Consider the following 19,547-nt stretch of genomic DNA (forward strand, 5'->3'; position numbering starts at 1 on the left):
TATCATGGGAGGGAGGGAGGTGCATTGGGAGTTATACCTACTGATGTAAATGACGAGAGTTGATAGGTGCTTACACCAACATGGCACAAGTATACATATGTAACTCGCCACGTTATGCACATGTACCCTACAACTTAAAGTATAATAATAATTAAAAAAAAAAATACGCTTTGAGATGTAAAAAAAAAAAAAAACTTATTGATATTTGCATCTAACAAAGATACTATATACATAAGAAATAATTATTTTTTATACTTTTCCTTGTTCTCTTGAATAACATATCATATAGCTTAACAATATTAAACCTTTAGTGTGTGTGTATATATATATTTTTTTATTATTATAGTTTAAGTTCTGGGGTACATGTGCAAAACATGCAGTATTGTTACATAGGTATACATGTGCCATGGTGTTTGCTGCACCCATCAACCCATCACCTACATTAGGTATTTCTCCTAACGTTATCCCTCCTCTAATCCCCTACCCTCTGACAGGCCCCGGTGTGTGATGTTCCCCTCCCTGTGTCCATGTGTCTTCATTGTTCGACTCCCACTTATAAGTGAGAACATGCAGTGTTTGCTTTCCTGTTCTTGTGATAGTTTACTAAGAAGGATGGTTTCCAGCTTCATCCACATCCCTGTACAGGACATTAACTCAACTTTTAGTATATTTTATTGAAAATTTTATTGGATGTTTAATATTTCCGGCTAGAAGATAGATGTATAGCAGTAATCCAGATAGACAAGTAACCTAACCTCAGAGAGCTTTAGACTAAATCAAGACCTTTGTTATCTAGTGACTTAGGCATAAGCTTGGACAGAGTTCTTAAGAGTTCAGCTGTTCTTTATCAACCACTGAGCAGTATATTTTATTGACACATGGACAAAATCATATACCTCATGATCCCTTTATTTTTTCAAAACAAAATTTTTATGTGGATTTCAAATTGTGAGTTTTCTCCCAAATGGATGCAAATAGTAAACTGAATTAAGTAAAACACATTATTTTCCCACCCAATTAATTATAGTGCTTAAAGATCTAAAAGCATCTAAACTAGTCACAGGGCTGGTTGCTGCCTGAATAGCAGGAGAGTATGCAGTTAATAATTTGTACTCATACAAGGATCCCCAGTCACCAATTTGAATAACTAAAGATGGTTTCCTAAAAGATTAGACACAATCTAAATGCTATGAATAAATTCGTAACTATGACTTTAAACAGATAACAGTGCTTAGACAAAAATCTATTCTAAATTCTAGAGGTAAAAAAACTTATCGGAGAATCTGTGACCTAAAAGAGACTTTGGAAATATCTAGTTTCTTTTCTGAATTTTCACATTTAAAAAATGAGATCTGGCCAAGTTAACTGTCATAGCTGGTGACTGAAATAGTTTCCATAATCCTCAGTCTATGCTATTGGTTTCAATAGTTTTTAGTGTAATTTATCCATGTAACATGAGAGAAAAACATTGGTAGGAAAGTCAGAATTACACCATATGCTTACAATCAATGAGACAAATTTTTATGTTAATATTTTAATTTATCTGATAAAATATACAAGGATCTATAAAATTTAATGATTACCAATATAAACAGAATATTTTAAAAGACTATTTAGTATAAGCTCTGGTAATGTATATATATGTAAGAGTAATACAACATCATTATAAAAAGCAATCTTTGAAAAACAAAGTAGCCCAATTTTTAGCGTCAGAGAATATTTTAATTTCAGTTACTTTTGTGGTATTTTACACAGATTTACACTGTCTTAACTTAAGAAAAACAAATAAACTCTTGGGAAATGAAAAAACCCAAAGAATTCCTAATAGTTTATAGCTAATTGTAAGATGAGTAGACAAAAGGCAGAGAAGGCATTTCAGGGAGAGAACAACACGGTGCAAAGACAATTCAACGTGTCTTGTAAAAAATATTGAGGTATAGATTATGCCTTTTCTTTTAGACATATGATATATTTTTCTTTTAGACATATGATATATTTTTGAATCTGAAATATATGAAACATATAATGGAGTTCTCTAGCCAGGGTTCCCAATCCCCAGCATGCAGACTGGTACCAGTCTAGTCCGTGACCTTATAGGAACTGGGCCAGATGGTGAGCGGTGGGCCAGGAAGCATTGCTGCCTGTCAGATCAGCAGTGGCATTAGATTCTCATAGGAGTGTAAACCCTATTGTGAACTGCACATGAGAGGGATGTAGGTTGTGTGGTCTTTATAAGAATCTAACTAATGCCTGATTTGAGGTGGAACAGTTTCATTATGAAACCATTCCCACCCACACCCCCTATCCATGGAAAAAAATGTCTTTCGTGAAACTGGTCCCTGGTCCCAAAAAGGCTGAAGACTGCTACTCTAGGCAACTAGAAATGAAAAATTTTAGGCTTAAACAAAAGCTTGGATTGAAAAGAGAGTTGAAGCCATTAGGGAATAGGTGATTTGTGATGAGGCAGTTCAGGGAAAATGTATCGAATAAGATCAAAATGGAATTCTGAGAAATACATGCACTTAAGGTCCAGCAGAGAAATCCAAATGGAGACTAAACAAAGAAAAGAGAACGAAGAGCTAAGAAAACAGGGTGAACTAAAGTAAAGACCAAGAATATTTCAAGGATCAAGTAGGCACTGATATCAATACTGTAGGTATAAGAACTAAAATATGTCCACTATTCCTTGGTGACTTTAATTTGGGTAGTTGTAGTCATATAGTGGGGGTGGGTGTATGTCAGACTACAATTGACTGAGTAATTAATGAGATCAAGTGATTAACTCAGCATTACTTAACTCATATTAATACAATCAAGTAATTAATGAAATTAAGTCTAGCACAGAATTTTGTTTCACAGGTGTAGCTGTGAAAGGAAGGAAAGGGAGAGGGAGATGGCTAGGAAAGACATGAGGTTTAAGATTTACTTTTATTCCTAAGATAGAAAAGACTTGAGAATGTATAATGCTATGGGAAGGAGTGAGTAGAGAGGAAGGAAAAGGCAGAACAAAAGATTTGTTTTAAAGTAGATGGAACATGTACAAACATAGGGAAAAGAGGAAGTATGTTAAGGTGTTTCAAATACAGGATTTTAAAAAGTCTTTAACCAGAAGAGCTGTGATATCAGATGTATTAGTCCATTATTACGCTGCTATGAAGAAATACCTGAGACTGGGTAATTTATAAAGGAAAGAGGTTTAATTGATTCACAGTTCCACATGGCTGTGGAAGCCTCAGAAAACTTACAATGATGGTAGAAGGCACCTCTTCACAGGGAAACAGGGGAGAGAACGAGTGCCCAGCAAAGGGGGAAGCCCCTTATAAAACCATCAGATCTCATGAGAACTAACTCACTATCATAAGAACAAAATGGAGGAAACCACACCCATGATTCAATTATGTCCACCTGGTCCCATCCATGACATGTAGGGATTATGGGAACCATAATTCAAGATGAGATTTGGATGGGGACATGGCCAACCGATATCATTCCACCCTTGCCCCTCCCAAATCTCATGTCCTCACAATTCAAAACACAGTCACGCCCTTCCAACAGTCCTCCAAAGTCTCAACTCATTCTGGCATTAACTATGCCAATGCAAGACGTAGGCTCCCACGGCCTTGGCCAGCTCTGCCCCTGTAGCTTTACAGAGTACAGCCCTGCTCAGGGCTGTTTTCACAGGCTGGCATTGAGTGTCTGCAGCTTTTTCAGGCACACAGTGCAAGCTTCTGGGGTTTGGAGGATGGTGACTCTCTTCTCACAGCTCCAGTGGGGACTCTGTATGGGGGCTCCAATCCACATTTCCCTTCTGTACTGCCCTAGCAGAGGTTCTCCATGAGGGCTCTACCCCTGCAGCAGACTTTTGCCTGGATATCCATCACATATTCTTTGAAATCTAGGTGGAGGTTCCCAAACCTCAATTCTTGACTTCTGTGTACATGGAAGCTGCCAAGTCTTGGAGCTTGCACCCTCTGAAGCAATGGCCTGACCTGTACCATGGTCCCTTTTAGTCACGGCTGAAGCTGAAGCATGGGACACAGGGTACCATGTCCTCAGGCTGTACAGAGCAGGGGGACCCTGGGCCTGGCTCAGGAAACCATTTTTCCCTCCTAAACCTCCAAGCCTGTGATGGGAGGGGCTGCTGTGAAGGTCTCTGACATGCTCTGGAGGCATTTTCCCCATTGTCTTCGCAATTAGCATTTTGCTCCTCATTACATATGCAAATTTCTGCAGCCAGCTTGAATTTCTACCCAGAAAATGGGTTTTTCTTTTCTACCACATTGTCAGGCTGCAAATTTTCCAAACTTTCATGGTCTGTCACCTCTTCAATGCTTTGCCACTTAGAAATTTCTTCCACCAGATACTTACCCTAAATCATCTCTCTCAAGTGCAAAGTGTGAAAGGAAAATAAATCTTGGGGTCCCCAAATCACTAAGCTAAAGGGCAAAGTCAAGGTGGGAATTGGGTCATGCAAAACTGCCTCCCCTTTTGTTTCTTAAAAAAGATGATTATAAGATGAAAAGCTACACACCTCCCCCATATTTTACTCACAAGGAAATTCCTAGTGAGCTCTAAGATCTTTACCCTAAGGTGTTTCTGTTAAAATTTCACTATGGCAATGTAAATTGATAGCTTATTTTCACAGGTGCAGTCACCTCCCTGCCCACCAGACAAATGCATATCTGATTGCTTCCCTGCCCCATTTTTTTCTAGGTTACCTTATGGAAAAATGCAGATTCCCCACATTTTTCCTCGCTGCATTTGTCTGTGTCATCTTAGGTTAAAAAAAAAATGCAGATTCACTGAGCCAGGCAAAGGCATGAATAACTATTTTTCCCGCCCACCTCTTACATGAAAATTGTGTACTTCTCAATATCTCACTCTTTCCCCTTTAAATTTGGAGCCCTCAAAATCATCTTTGGAGAAGGCATAGACCTGTTTCCAGGATGCACATCCTTAACTTTGGCAAACAAACCTCCTAATTGTGACTTGTCATTTTTCTCAATTGACAAAAGTTACACAGATCTCTAGGGCAGAGACAAAATGCTGCCAGTCTCTTTGCTAAAGCATAACAAGAGTCCCCTTTATTCCAGTTCCCAAAAAGTTTCTCATCTCCATCTGAGGCCATCTCAACCTGGACTTCATTGTCCATATCACTATCAACATTTTGGTCAATGCCATTCAACAAGTCTCTAGGAAGTTCCAAACTTTCCCACATTTTCCTGTCTTCTTCTGAGCCCTCCAAACTATTCCCACTTCTGCCTATTAACCAGATCTAAAGTCACTTCCACATTTTCAGATATCTATAGCAGCACCCTACTCTCTGCAGTACCAATTTACTATATGAGTCCATTCTCATGCTGTTATGAAGAAATACCCAAGACTGGATAATTTATAAAGGAAAGAGGTTTAATTGACTCACAGTTCCACATGGCTGAGGAGGCCTCAGGAAATTTACAATCATGGCAGAAAGTACCTCTTTACAGGGCAGCAGGGGAGAGAACGAGTACCCAGTGAAGGGGGAAACACCTTACAAAACCAAACCATCAGATCTCATGAGAACTCACTCACTATCATGAGAACAGGATGGGAGAAATTGCTCCCATGACTTAATTATCTCCACCTAGTCCCTCCCATGACATGTGGGAATTATGAGAAGTACAATTCAAGGTAAGGTTTGGGTGGGGACACAGCCAAACCATATCACTAGATTTCAGTTTTTTAAAGAGTAGGGTATTGGGGGGCTGAGGCAGGTGGATCACGAGGTCAGGAGATCGAGACCATCCTGGCTAACACAGTGAAACCCCGTCTCTCCTGAAAAATACAAAAAAAATTAGCTGGGCATGGTGGTGGGCGCCTGTAGTCCCAGCTACTGGGGAGGCTAAGGCAGGAGAATGGCGTGAACCCAGGAGACGGAGGTTGCAGTGAGCCGAGATCACACCATTGCACTCCAGCCTGGATGACAGAGTGAGACTCCATCTCAAAATAAATAAATAAATTAATAATAATAATAATAATAATAATAATAAGGATTTCATAGGGAACAAGGCTGAAGTCAGAAAGATAAGGTAGAAAGTTTTTTTTTTTTTAATTCAGGCAAGAAATGATGGTATTTTGAAATGAGAGTGGTAGTGAAACATGTTTAGGAGTTAAATCAAGAAGGAATTATTGAGTAATATAATTGAGTAATATGATATTCAGGAGTTAGGGATGACACCAGGTTTCTGGCTATGGTTCCTTGATGGACAATGGTACTGAAAAAGGAATTTAGGAAGAGTGTTGACATCTTGAATTGGAGGTGCTTGTGAGATACACAAGTGCTTAGGTGCACTAAGCAGCTGCATTTGAGGTTTAGAAAAGAGAGATCTGAGAAGAAAGTATATAGATTTGAGGTAATTGGTAACTGAGGTTTTGGGAGTTTGTAGTGTTTGCTAAGGAATGTATGAAGAAGAGAATGACCCTCAAGAATCCTAACTGATAAGACAAAGAAGACCCTCCACCAATGAAGAATGCCAGAAAGAGCACTGTGTCACAAAAGCAAAGGAATATTTCAATAAAGGAGTAGTCAATGAGGTTAAATACTGACAACAGGTATAAGAGGTAGACATTTCTTTTCTTTTCTTTTGTTTTTTTGGAGACAGAGTCTTGCTCTGTTGCCCAGGCTGGAGTGCAGTGGCATGATCTCACTCACTGCAACCTCCACCTCCTGGGTTCATGTGATTCTCGTGCCTCAGCCTCCCAAGTAGTTGGGATTACAGGCATGCACTACCATGCCTGGCTAATTTTTTGTATTTTTAGTAGAGTCAGGGTTTCTCCACGTTGGCCAGGCTGGTCTCGAACTCACAAAATCACGTGATCCACCTGCCTCGGCCTTCCAAAATGCTGGGATTACAGGCCTGAGTCACTGTGCCCAGTTTGACATTTCTTCCATTTAAATAAAAGTAGATGAGGAAAGGACCAGGTGCTGATGTAATTAAGTTTACAAGTTTGGCAGGAAGAATTTGAACGAATTTCTAACGATGACTTCTGTTTTCTCTAAGTATCAGGAGGTGACGTATTTTGCTAAGACTGAAGAGAAGGGATTGAAGAGAGTAGAGGTCAGAAACAGGCACTGTGAAGACTAAGTGAGTTGACCACAAAAATCCAGGCAGGTCAGGCATCATTATGGGCCAAGGCAAGGTTGTAAGAATCTTCCTAAGAAATCACTAAAGAAAATCTTATTTGTTAATATTAGTCTTGGCTATTTTATCAGTAAGCAAGTACCTAGAGCAAAAGTAGAGGAACACTTTCTGTCTTTAATTAGCACACTGAAATTTAAAAATTTTTAAAATATGAACAATGTTTATTAAATATGGATATTTTGACACATACCTAGAAATGTGTAGAAAAGGAAATATACGAAAGAAATCTTTTTAAACCTAACACAGATTTTCTTAAAAAAATGAAAGTTAATATTCTATTCAAACTATGAAAAGAATTTACTAGGAACCACAAGTATTATATTCAAAGTCTTTGTATTGAAATAGATTTTAAAGAATAGCTTTATGTTTGTGAAATGTAAAATATTCCACTTATGTCTAACTCCTCAACTATGACTACAATTATATGTGCAGCTTATTTTATGTGACTGAAAAGCGATTCAACAAAAAATTTCAATAAGGTATTCTTAATAAGAAGTAGTATTCTTTTTCCTTCTCTCTTTCTGTCTCTCTAATGCACCACCTACAACAATTATTTTGGAACTACTATAGTTCACTGGGGTCACACTTTTATAGCTGAAATTAACTGTAAGTGATAAAATATGCTTTAATCAAAAACTCAGGGTTGCTTTTCTGAAAATATTAATTTCTATTTACAGATGTTGAATAGACTTGTCACTTTGCAATTAGAAAATTCAGATGGCTATTAGCTCCAAAATTCAAGGGTAAAAATCACCTTAAAAAATTTTTTTCTTTTTATAAGAAAACATCTATAAGTAGTAAAAACGACCTTTGAACACTGTAAAAAATAATGATTACCGGGGATTATTATTTTATTATTATGTGGGGTTATTAGGATGATACTTCTGGAAATATTCTAAATTTGTTTTAGAAATGGCAGTGATTCCTCTGCAAAGAGACAGAATTTGTTAATCCAATTTCTATACAGTTAAGTTGGCAGCGCATCTACAAAGTTAGAACAGGACAAGAGTTGTATCTTCTACAAGAATTGATACACTCAAAAAAATGCCCAATATATATTCAAATCTATTTTATACCCTATTTTCTCTGAAGTGTCACTATAAAAGGCTAGCAATATCATTTATCTAAAACTGCTCTGAAATAAATTACAAGCTTTATTGTTACAAAAAGGAAGCAAGTGATTTTTGACAGAGCTGTTCAGAGGGAGATTTAAAACACAGTATACACACATGCACGTATACATAGTTTGCAAGGGTTAGAGGTGTAGTTTTTATAATAGTATTAATAACATTTGATTTTCTTTAAAAACATCATTATTAATTATAATTAACTTATAATTATATGTAATATGTAACTCTTATGATTATTTTTATTAATAGTGACCATTTATGTTCCAGGCACTATGTTAAAAGTACAGGTACATTATTTCATTTAATTCTGACAATAATTATGTGATATAAATATTATTACCTATATTTAAGTGTGGGTTAACTGAGATTTGAAGAAATATAAGAACTTGCTCAATGATATATTTCTAGTAAGCTGGGGGAGCTAGAAGTTGAAACCAGGTCTGTATGATTCCAAGACCCATGTTTTTAACCACCAGGCTAGAAAACTATTAGTGTGCTATTCATTAAAATCTTTTAAATGGATAACTTCTATGATTAATGGGCTTAAGCAAAAAACAAACAAAAAATCCCCACTAAGAATATTTCAAGAATCAATGTCTTATATAATTTTGTTTTATTTAATCTATTACCCATCTATTGGTGATCTCTTTTCATATTCATATTTCCTAAAATAAAATGTTCTTACATATAAAAAAAACCATTCCCACTTAATCTGTCAATTTCTAGAACCATAAAAATAGTGCATATTTCAAAGGTAACTATAGGGACAAAGAATTCATTTACTTAACCTGAGTTGCCTTTCTTTATTTCTCTGTAGTCTAACATGCTTATTCTACCACACATCTTCACGGATCTAAATTGTCAGCCTCCACTTCTCAAAATTTTACTTACTGTTTTGTTGTATATGTAAGATCACACCATTTCATTAATTATTAATAACAAAAATGTGTATATTAAGCAGACAATGATTAAATTATATGTTAAATCTTATTTTAGAACCTAAAACTATAGTGATTTTGAAAATTTCAAAAGGGGGTTAATAATAGATTAAGAAACAAAAGTTTTTTCCTATTTTGAATAACTGGTCTTTGAAAAATAAATACCCCAAAGCTAAAATCTGACCCACCCTTTTTTTCTTCTTACCTCAGGTTGGCTGGAAATATTCAAAATGAGAGCCCACAATTCAGCTCTCAGTGCCGTGGGACTTCCTTGTCTGATGTACTGTTGAGCAGCAGCACTATCTTGTTCTGCTAGAACTATCAAAAGTATATGAAAATCTCCTTAGAAAACTCAGAATGTAAGAAATATCACTGAAATCTTCAATTATAAATCTTCTGGGAAGCTGACATTCAGTCTTTCTATCTAACATAATTACACCATATCTTTACCTTTTAAAACTTATTCTCTGTATTTCAATACAGCCCTATTTGCAGCCCCCATCCCCCCACCTTTGCCCCAGTTGCAAGCTTTAAGCTCTTTCATCTCCTACCCAGTCTGGATAAGGAGGGACTTAATAAGGACTTTGAGATCACTTTGATTTAACTATAGCTCCATGGATCTGAAACTTGTGTGTGTGTGTGTGTGTGTGTGTGTCTGCATGTATATACATATAGGAAATAATTTTTAGATTCCATTATCAGGTAAATTCATAGCTACAGAAACCCCAAATTTCTTATGTATATTCTACTACCTCATGAATGTTCTAACATTTGGAAATAGTATGGTACATGAAGTTTCAGGCTAAGAATTACAGTATATAAGAATGTTAGCTATCTATTCTATTAAATGACTTCTTAGTTATTTGCGAAAATCAACAGAAAACAGGAATTTTAAAAGACGTAGAAACAAAGATCTCATAACCATGTAAGAAGGATCAAATTACTCTTAAGCAGCCAAGTTCACACAATCAATACGTTATTTTTTGCTTTCATTTTAATTTTTATTTTCTTTAATAAAAATGTCAGCTATTCAGTCTGGAAATAAAGGTCCAAAAAAACAAAATGAAGCAAAACCAAAAAAAGACATACCAAAGCAACTGCTAATGTTTATCTAACCAGTATTGTTTCCTTATATTTTCTTCTTAAAAGGATATGGAAAAAATAATCTTATATTAAATGAAAATGACATGACATGAGCAGAAGAAACAAAGGAATCATGAAATAAAAAAGAGATGAAACATATTCTTTAATTTGCAATTGCTCTTAATAAAAGTGTCAAATCATACAAATAAATTCTAAATAAATACAATTTTTAAAAATTGAACTAGGGATTTGGTACATGACAATATAGTTGCCATAGAAGGTTCATTCTGAGACAAAGACCAATCTGTACTTCATATTTCAAAGACAAAAAAGGATTTATAAAAACAAGGAAAAAAATCTTCTAAAGACAGGGAAAAATTATTCCCCAGAATACTAACAGCCACTTTGGTTATTAAGCCACACCACTGTGAATAGTCACTGGGAACCATTACAGTTATATTTTCTCCTAATGCGGGAGCATATTCCCATTAACTCTAATGAGAGGTGTGTGGGTGCATCAAAGACAGAACCTGCCTCTTTGATTTTAAAATGAAATTCTACTGCCGAATGGATTAAGCTAACATCCCTGAGGAATATGTGTCTGCATTTCCTTTTTAGTGAACCAGCTGTGTACTTCTTTCTCTGATATTTATTGATAAAGCCAAAATGATGCATTTTCCCTACTTATAAAGATTCTCATTATATAATCTACATGGTTAACTATTACCCCTCTTCAGGTTTTTTGCTTTTCAGAGATTAAATTTCCTTGGAGGAAGGCCAGGCGCGGTGGCTCAAGCCTGTAATCCCAGCACTTTGGGAGGCCGAGACGGGCGGATCACGAGGTCAGGAGATCGAGACCATCCTGGCTAACACGGTGAAACCCCGTCTCTACTAAAAAATACAAAAAACTAGCCGGGCGAGGTGGCGGGCGCCTGTAGTCCCAGCTACTCAGGAGGCTGAGGCAGGAGAATGGCGTGAAACCGGGAGGCAGAGCTTGCAGTGAGCTGAGATCCGGCCACTGCACTCCAGCCTGGGCGACAGAGCGAGACTCCGTCTCAAAAAAAAAAAAAAAAAAAAAAAATTTCCTTGGAGGTTATTTGAGGCAGACATTTACCTGGGACTGTCTCACTTTTCAGAAATAATAACTTTTATAATTAAAAGCTTACCTTTTTGCCCAATACGTACATGCTCATTTTCAAAAAGTTCTAAAAATGTTAAAAGAAAATAAAATTGTTAGACACGAGTATGATCAACCACATTTGGAACAACATTAGATACATTTTTCTGGTATTGATACGTTTCATGATTTTTAAAGTCGGATGGCTATATAGAAAACTACAAGAATATCTTATATGTAAAAATGTTTCTTCTAAATTGTTTAAAGCTAAACAATTTTTTGTTTAAAATTAAAACAGACTTATGAGCATTTAATCAAACAAAAAACTGATGAATGAATTTTCCCTTCGTTAAAACATCTCATAATACAAAAATGTTCCTAATCATTCATCTTTTAGTTTTTTCTAAAAGAAAAACAAAACTTATTGACAGCTTCATTTACAAAATCCTACTTCCACTCCAATCTACCATTGGCTATCTAATAAGAGTATATCTAATAAAAGCCTTACTACTATATAGGAAAAATCTCACTCTACAAATATCATTTCAAAAGATTCTATGATGAGATTTTTTTAAGTACCAATCATAATGGAAAAAGATTCATGAACTGACTATATTACATTTAAAAAAAAAAACTTCTGTTCATCAAAAAACACTGTTAAGAGAGAGAAAAATGTAAGTAACAAAGTGGAAGAATATATTTGCTGTACATATATCTGGCAAAAGACTCTTATTCAGAATATATAAAGAACTCCTGGTAGACAAAGATAGATGACTGTCAGACACAAACAGACAAAAGACTTAAATAGAGGCTCTTCACAAAAGAAGTGACCTGAAGGACCAATAAACACATGAAAATTTGCTCAACCACATTGGTCTTCAGGGAAATGCAATTAAAACCACTATGAAACACACAACCGCCACAATAGCTAAAATGAAAAAGACTAACAATTCTAAATGTAAAAGATGTGGAGCAAATGAATTTCTCATACAAAGCTAGTAGGAGTAGAACTTGGCACAAACACTGTGGAAAACTGTCCAGCAATATCTACTAACACTAAACAGATGTGCATATACCACAATAATTAGCAATCCACTCTCAGTTATAAACCCTAATGCATACATATGTGCACCAAGAGATGTGTATAAGAATATTCACAGCACCACCATTGATAATAACTGAAAATGTAAACAACTCAAATTACCATCAGCAGTACACTAGACAGTGGCATATTCATACAATAGGTTATAATACAGCAATGAGAATGAATGATTTATAATTCTCTACAACACCTTGAATATTATAAGGAAAAGCAAAAGAAGCCAAACACACAAGAGTATATATGATTTCATTTCTATAAAGTACAAAAATAAGCAAAACTAATCTGTGATGCCAGAAGGCAGAACAGTTTTTACCCATGAGCGTGACAGAATCTGGACGTGTGCCTAAGGGGGCTTCTGAGGTGCTGGTAATATTCTGTTTCTTGGTCTAGCTGGAGGTTACGCAAGTGTGTTCACTTTGTAAAAATTCACTGATCTGTATAGACGTGATTTGTGTGCTATCCAGTATGTATGTTGTACTTCTATAGAAGTTATTTAAAAATTAGCAGTCATTTTTCTATTACCTGCAGTACTTGAAAACTCTAGTTTTGAAATATAAAATTGCAACACTAAGGAAAAATCAGAAGAATTCTCTTAATCAAAGAAAGATTAATGTAAGTGTGGTACATTTTCAGTATTACATAATTTTTTAGTTTTAAAAAATAATGCATAAAGCTGTTTTTTCATTAGAGTATTTGAGCCAGAATGCCTTATTCTTTTAGTTTATTGTAGTTCTAGTACTTCTGAAGTAATTAGGAAGTAATTAGTTGAACAGATTATACAATGACTAAGGAAAGTGTCTGGGATCCCTAACATAATCATATATATATGTATATAGTAACATATGTATATATGTATATAGTAACAATACAGTTTCATTTTAATCAGCTATGATTTCTGAGACTTAGTGGCCAAAGAAGACAATGCTTCAGTGAACACTGTAATAGCATGAAACGGCAGATGTAATACTGCAGCATACTATAGTGGGGCTTAGCTCAGTAAACTTTCAGAAAATAACAAACAGTGTATTACAGGCACTGGAGATAGTTTTCACAGAGAACCCCATAACTGGTTCTTCTCAGTTATCTTGACAAGCACATCACAAAACTGGCCCATAACAACTCGATTTTTTTCATCCTCCTTGACTAAGGATTAAGTTAAATTTTCTCTTAAGATTCAAATTATAATCCTTTATGTTCATTTCAATCAATGTAGTTTATACAGTTCAATATTTTCTTCTCATAATGTGCCAAGAAATGTTTTATATTCGTAATTTTCACTGAATGAATAAAGAACAGTTGAATAATCAAGTAAAAATAAGTTGCCAGCCAATTCTCATTTTCTAACAAAAGCAGATGATATTACTAGATGGTAACAGCGCTTTATTACCCAAAGTAGTATGAAATAACAATAATCAGACTTCTTAAAAAGTTTAACTATTCAATTATGTGAAATACAATAATTCTGTTTTTTAAATGCTATTTTCTGTCCTAAGAATAAGAAGCCTAAAAAATCAGAACCAGAATCTCCAACTTATACTCTAATTCTGTGTTTTTCAGAGTGCCCTGAGGACCATTATGTTAACAGATGCATCTATATTAATAGATCTTGCTCAGGAAAAATACTTCTGTTAAAACGATCTTGGAAGATGCTAAGCTAAAATAGTTGAGTTAAGACTTCTCATAGTCTTTAAGATAGTAACATACACTGTACATCTTAAGAAGGTATACAATTCAGCCCTTCTCAAACCTTATTTGACAACAAGATTCTCTTTTTCACAGGGCATCTTATGAGTGCTCCTTAGTATAACGCTTCAGGAAATACTACACTAACTGAGTATGGTTTTTTCTTTTAGAAAGAAAATGTCTATTTAGTAGAACCCTCGTCTAATTAAGATTCATTATTACGTACACTCAGACAATAATATCAGACACAGGACCTCCTTTATCATAAAGGCTTATGAAAGAATGCTGATCTTGCTCACTCTGTTAATATCAGTCTTATAAATGGTTTCCATAGTAAATGTGTGTGTATTTACAATAAATGCAATGCGTGTTCATGAGTTTGTAGAAATAATGGCTATGACTGTTTTTTTTTATTATTGTTAAATAAGGATTCTATAGTATAATTGTAAGGGCTTTTTCTCCTGACTTATATATAAAAGCTCGTAAGTAAGAAATGCATTTCAAAGATAATAATTGAATAACAGTAATGATAAAACAGAGGTAACAGAGGTTTTAAAGATGTGTAAGAACACAATTCCCTTAAGCCACACTTAAACTTAATTCTGAATATAAAAAACTTGCCTCTAGCCAAACACAAGTATAGCAACATTTTCCAACATTAGCATTACATTTCCAACTTAAAGCGAAAGACACAGACTAAAATATAAAATAAGAGGTCGTCAGCCTCCTTCAAGCAGGCTTAGATGTTCTATGCTCCAGTCGCCCTTTAAAGGTAATAACAGCAAATACCACACTGTATCTTATCTGTCACTTACCACTATTTTTTCCCCTAAAAGCAGAGATTATGTCTTATGTCTATGTATTCTACATAAAACTCTGTATTTACCAACCCCTGGCCCTCAGCAGGGTCTCAAACACGTTTGTTATATTATGAATGAATCAAAGAAGGAAAATCTGCACTGTAAGTTTAAAAATACAGTATGTTAAGTCTTCTAAAGCATAGGTACTATGAGATTTAGAATAATTTTAAATAACTCTTAAAGATATTTCAAAAGTAAAAAATAAAAATATAATTCAAGGCTGTGTTACTACTTCCTTTCCTTTTCTTATATGACTATCAATTTCCATGAATAAAAATACAAGGTATTTTATTTTATAAGATATTTTACATCTTCTTATAAAATAAGAAAAGGCTGTCAAAGGTGGCAGGAGGGAGGCAGTACAGTGTAGCAGACTTTGGAGACAGACTACTTAGTTTTGAATCCTGGCTCTACTACTTACTAGTTTTGTGACCTGGAGCAAGTTACTTAACATCTCCACATCTTCAACTTTAAAATGAAGATAATAATCTTACATCACATTATATAAGAAAATTAAAACCATACTGCAATACTACTATACACTGCCAGACTGACTAAGACAAAGATGAAATACACCAAGCATCAGTGAGGACATACAGCAAAACTACGACTCTCATACATTGTTGGTGAAAGTGTAAACTGGTACTAACACTTTTGAAAACTCACTGGCAGTTATTTACTAAAAATGAACATATACAAATATGAATATGCATGAATGAATGAATGAATATTTCTAGGACCTAGAAAATACACTCCCAGGTATATACTCCACAGCAGAATATAGATACATTCACCAAAAAACACATACTAGAATGATAATAGTAGCCTTATTTGTACTATCCCCAACTTGAAACTTCCCAAATATTTACCAACCGTAGAATAGATAAATAAATATGTGGTATATGCATCCAGTGGAACACTGGGAAGCAAATGATCTATAAACACATGTAACAATATGGCCAAATGTCACAAATATAATTTGAACAAAAGAAGTCAAACATCACAGAGACACACTGTATGCTTTTATTCATATGAAGTTCAAGAATTTGAAAAACTAATCTGTGCTGCCAGAAATCAGAATAGTAGTTATCTTTGTAATGGGGATTAAAGATTGAAAGAGGGTAGGAGGAGGGCTTCTGTTTAGTGTTCTGGGTATTTTAATAGGTGTATTCAATTTGTAAAAATTCATTAAGCTGTCCTCTTATTATATATGTATTCCTCTATGTGCATTATACATTAATAAAGTATCTAAAATGAAAATAGATACCTTATAGAGTTGCTGAGAGGTTAAAATGAGACAACATAGATGCAACATATAGTATGCACTCAATGGTTATTTCTGATTATATAGAATAATAATAGTAATAATTATGTAACATTGCTATTATAATAGTAGTAAGAGCCAACTTATTTTATAGAGGAAGAAACAAGTCCAAAGATGTATAGTGACTTGTGCAAGTTATACAGTTAGCCAGTGGCAGAGGAAAGACCAGAATAGTCTCCTAATCCCTATCTAGTATTATTTCCACTACAATACAGGGCTCCCATACTTTAAGTAAATTTTTACTTCGTTTTTATTATAGCTAAATACCAATGTAGTATTTAGTAAAACGTACACTGAATTTATGCACAAAAAGGGAAAAGTTAGGAAAATTGCTTGGATTATTAAGGTTTAAAAGACACTATTTTTAAAGCCTAAGTTGACTCAAGGTAGACGTCAGTATTCACTTAACTTGGTGATACAAAAGTAAAAACAGATACTGTTGGCCAGGAAAGGATGTTGCCAGTAAAGATTCTGACAACAAAAACAACTTATATATGTCTAATGACTTTTCAAAATCATTTTAAAGATCAAATAAAAAGACAAAATCTGGTTGAACTCTAATACTTACAACATACCGGATTCTATTCAATATATAACAGTAGCCAAGGAGAGGCAAAAGCACACTTAGTTTTCAGATATTAAAAAAAAAACTGCTAAATTAACTTGGAAATAGCAATATAAACCTTAGGCTCACTCTCATTTATCATTAATTGAATTAACTGGAAAAATACCAACCAGGAGGCACTTGTGTAGAATCATCTATACCCAGTTGTCCTATATTTAAGCCAAGTTCCACAAAGCATTCTTTCTGAAAAATAACATATGTAGAATTGACATAGATCTCAGACTTTACTGCACATTGTTAAAAGATCACCTTTACCTAAACATTAGCTTAAATAAAAATCACAATGTGAAATGAGGCTTTGCTTTATTCAAATACCTAAAAAAGAAAAGGACATATTAAACATCTAAATAATAATGCATTAGTCCAAAATTAAGGAACAGAATAACCAGTGATTACTATATAATGTTTATTATTTTCATATGAAATAATCATGAATAGAAAAGATATAAGCATTTAGGAAATATAAATATACAATGGGAAAGACACAAACATGTAATATTTATCCAAATGAAGAGCCATTAGCAACATTTTTCTTTCTCCTAATTTTTCCTACCTAATAAAAGTTTTACTTCTTGCCTTTTGACCAACGAGTGCTGCCATTGTTTAAAATAACTGTTTTTCAAAAATAGTTCTTGATTTTGCCTTTTTAGGTAACAGACTACTCAGTAAGATAAGGAATGATAATTATCCTTTCAGTAAAAAACTAACTTTAAACCTTTCCTGAAACACACACACACACACATACAAACACTCGATATGCGTATCACTTACCAATTTCATCTTCTAAAATCATTGTCTAAAATTACCACTATGATCCTGTATTTGTGCTTTCTATGGTACTATACCTCACTCAGATCTTAATCAACTAAACACTGCAAATATCCAAAACAACTTAAATTAATTTTTAAGTACAATTGGACCATCAAGTGCTCTGCTAAAATAAGGATAAATCAGATTTATTCTCCAGACTTCCTCTACTTATCTAGTAATGTCTAGGGAAAATAATAATGTTTGTCTGGTAGTTTTTAAATATATAAAAACCTCACATTATTCACATTTTTATGCTCTAAGTAATTAAATATTTCTATTAATATTTGCCTCAGTATTTTGTTACTATTCTAATTGCTAAACCCATACTTCCTTGCCCTTTAAAAAATGGAATTAGTTTTAATCCTTACTAATTATCTATTATTACTTAAGTTAGTGATTTATTAATGTCCTTTACAAGATAGTTATTCAGCCTAACATATACATATACACATTTCATTTTTGTATAGATTTTAAATAACTACTACTATATTTCAATTTTTAAACTTTATCTACACTTTAAAAAGTACTGCATCTTGTCCATGACTAAGATCTACCATGGACCCCAGGACCGGCCTGCTAGCCCATGCTCTGATGTTAATGACATCGAAGGCACCCCTCCCGAGGAAATCTCAACTGCATGACCCCACTATGCCCCAATTCAGCAGGAAGCAGTTAGAGCAATCATCGGCCAACCTCCCCAGTAGCACTCGGGTTTTCCTGTTGAGAGGGGGGACTGAGAGACAAGACTAGCTGGATTTCCTAGGCCGACTAAGAATTCCTAAGCCCCGCTGAGAAGGTGAATGCACCCACCTTTAAACACGGGGTTTGTAACTCAGCTCACACCCGACCAATCAGGTAGTAAAGAGGGCTCACTAAAATACAACTTAGGCTAAAAGCAGGAGGTAAAGTATTGTCAAGTCATATATCGCATGAGAGCACAGGGGGAGGAGGGAAAATGATCGGGATATAAACCCAGGCATTCGAGCTGGGAGTGGGCAACCCCTTTTGGGTCCCCTCCCATTGTATGAGAGCTCTGTTTTCACTCTATTAAATCTTGCAACTGGAAAAAAAAAAAAAAAAAAACAGTACTGCATCTTATGTTACCAATTTTTAATGACTGAAGAGGTAAATTTGTTATTCTTCCATTTTCAACCATTGTTTTCCATTTATTTTAAGGTACTCTTCTGTAATTGAAATCCTTTGTATTTCTTTTTTTTAATAACCTTAATCTTCATACTACAAAAGGGACTTATACCCAATAAATGCTTTAATATTAGGTTCTGTAATTAAAATGGAGAGTTTTACTTAGGCTAGGACATGTTAAAAAGCATAAACAGAACTCTGAACATCCATTTCCTACTTCATTGCCCTGGACTATTTTTAACTCAGTGTCAACAGACATGGACCCTAATCTCAGATTTCCTTCAAAACTCACCCCAGGTATCTCATCTTCAGAGAAGCCTCCCTTGATATTCCAGGCTGATATAAGCAACTTTCTCTGCATATATATTAACCTTTATCAACCAAGCACATAACCACATCATATTAAAATTGTATTTTTACTGCCCACCTCTCCACTAGCCTGCAGCTCTTGGAAGACAAGCACTGTCTCTTACACACATTTGCACTCTGCTTCACTACCTGGCACAGGGCCTGACATAGCGAAGGGGTTCAATAAATACTGAACCACACTA

General features: G+C 34.8%; 1 protein-coding gene across 3 annotated transcripts in view; it reads right to left on the reverse strand.

The window, feature by feature from the left end:
- The window catches only part of TBC1D19 (TBC1 domain family member 19), a 157,976-nt gene that overhangs the window by 70,553 nt on the left and 67,876 nt on the right, over positions 1 to 19,547 (reverse strand). For all 3 annotated transcript variants that reach the window (XR_001902400.3, XM_017958626.3, XM_003898560.4), the window contains exons 9-11: positions 17,154 to 17,226; positions 11,499 to 11,537; positions 9,455 to 9,567 (exon numbers count right to left, since the gene is read on the reverse strand). Coding sequence is in view for 2 of the 3 variants with exons in the window: in XM_017958626.3 (XP_017814115.1) it covers positions 9,455 to 9,567; positions 11,499 to 11,537; positions 17,154 to 17,226 (225 nt within the window). In the remaining variant the exon portion in view is untranslated. The remainder of the gene's footprint in view (positions 1 to 9,454; positions 9,568 to 11,498; positions 11,538 to 17,153; positions 17,227 to 19,547) is intronic.

This window comes from Papio anubis, chromosome 3 (genome assembly GCF_008728515.1).
Source record: "Papio anubis isolate 15944 chromosome 3, Panubis1.0, whole genome shotgun sequence".
NCBI lineage: Eukaryota > Metazoa > Chordata > Mammalia > Primates > Cercopithecidae > Papio > Papio anubis.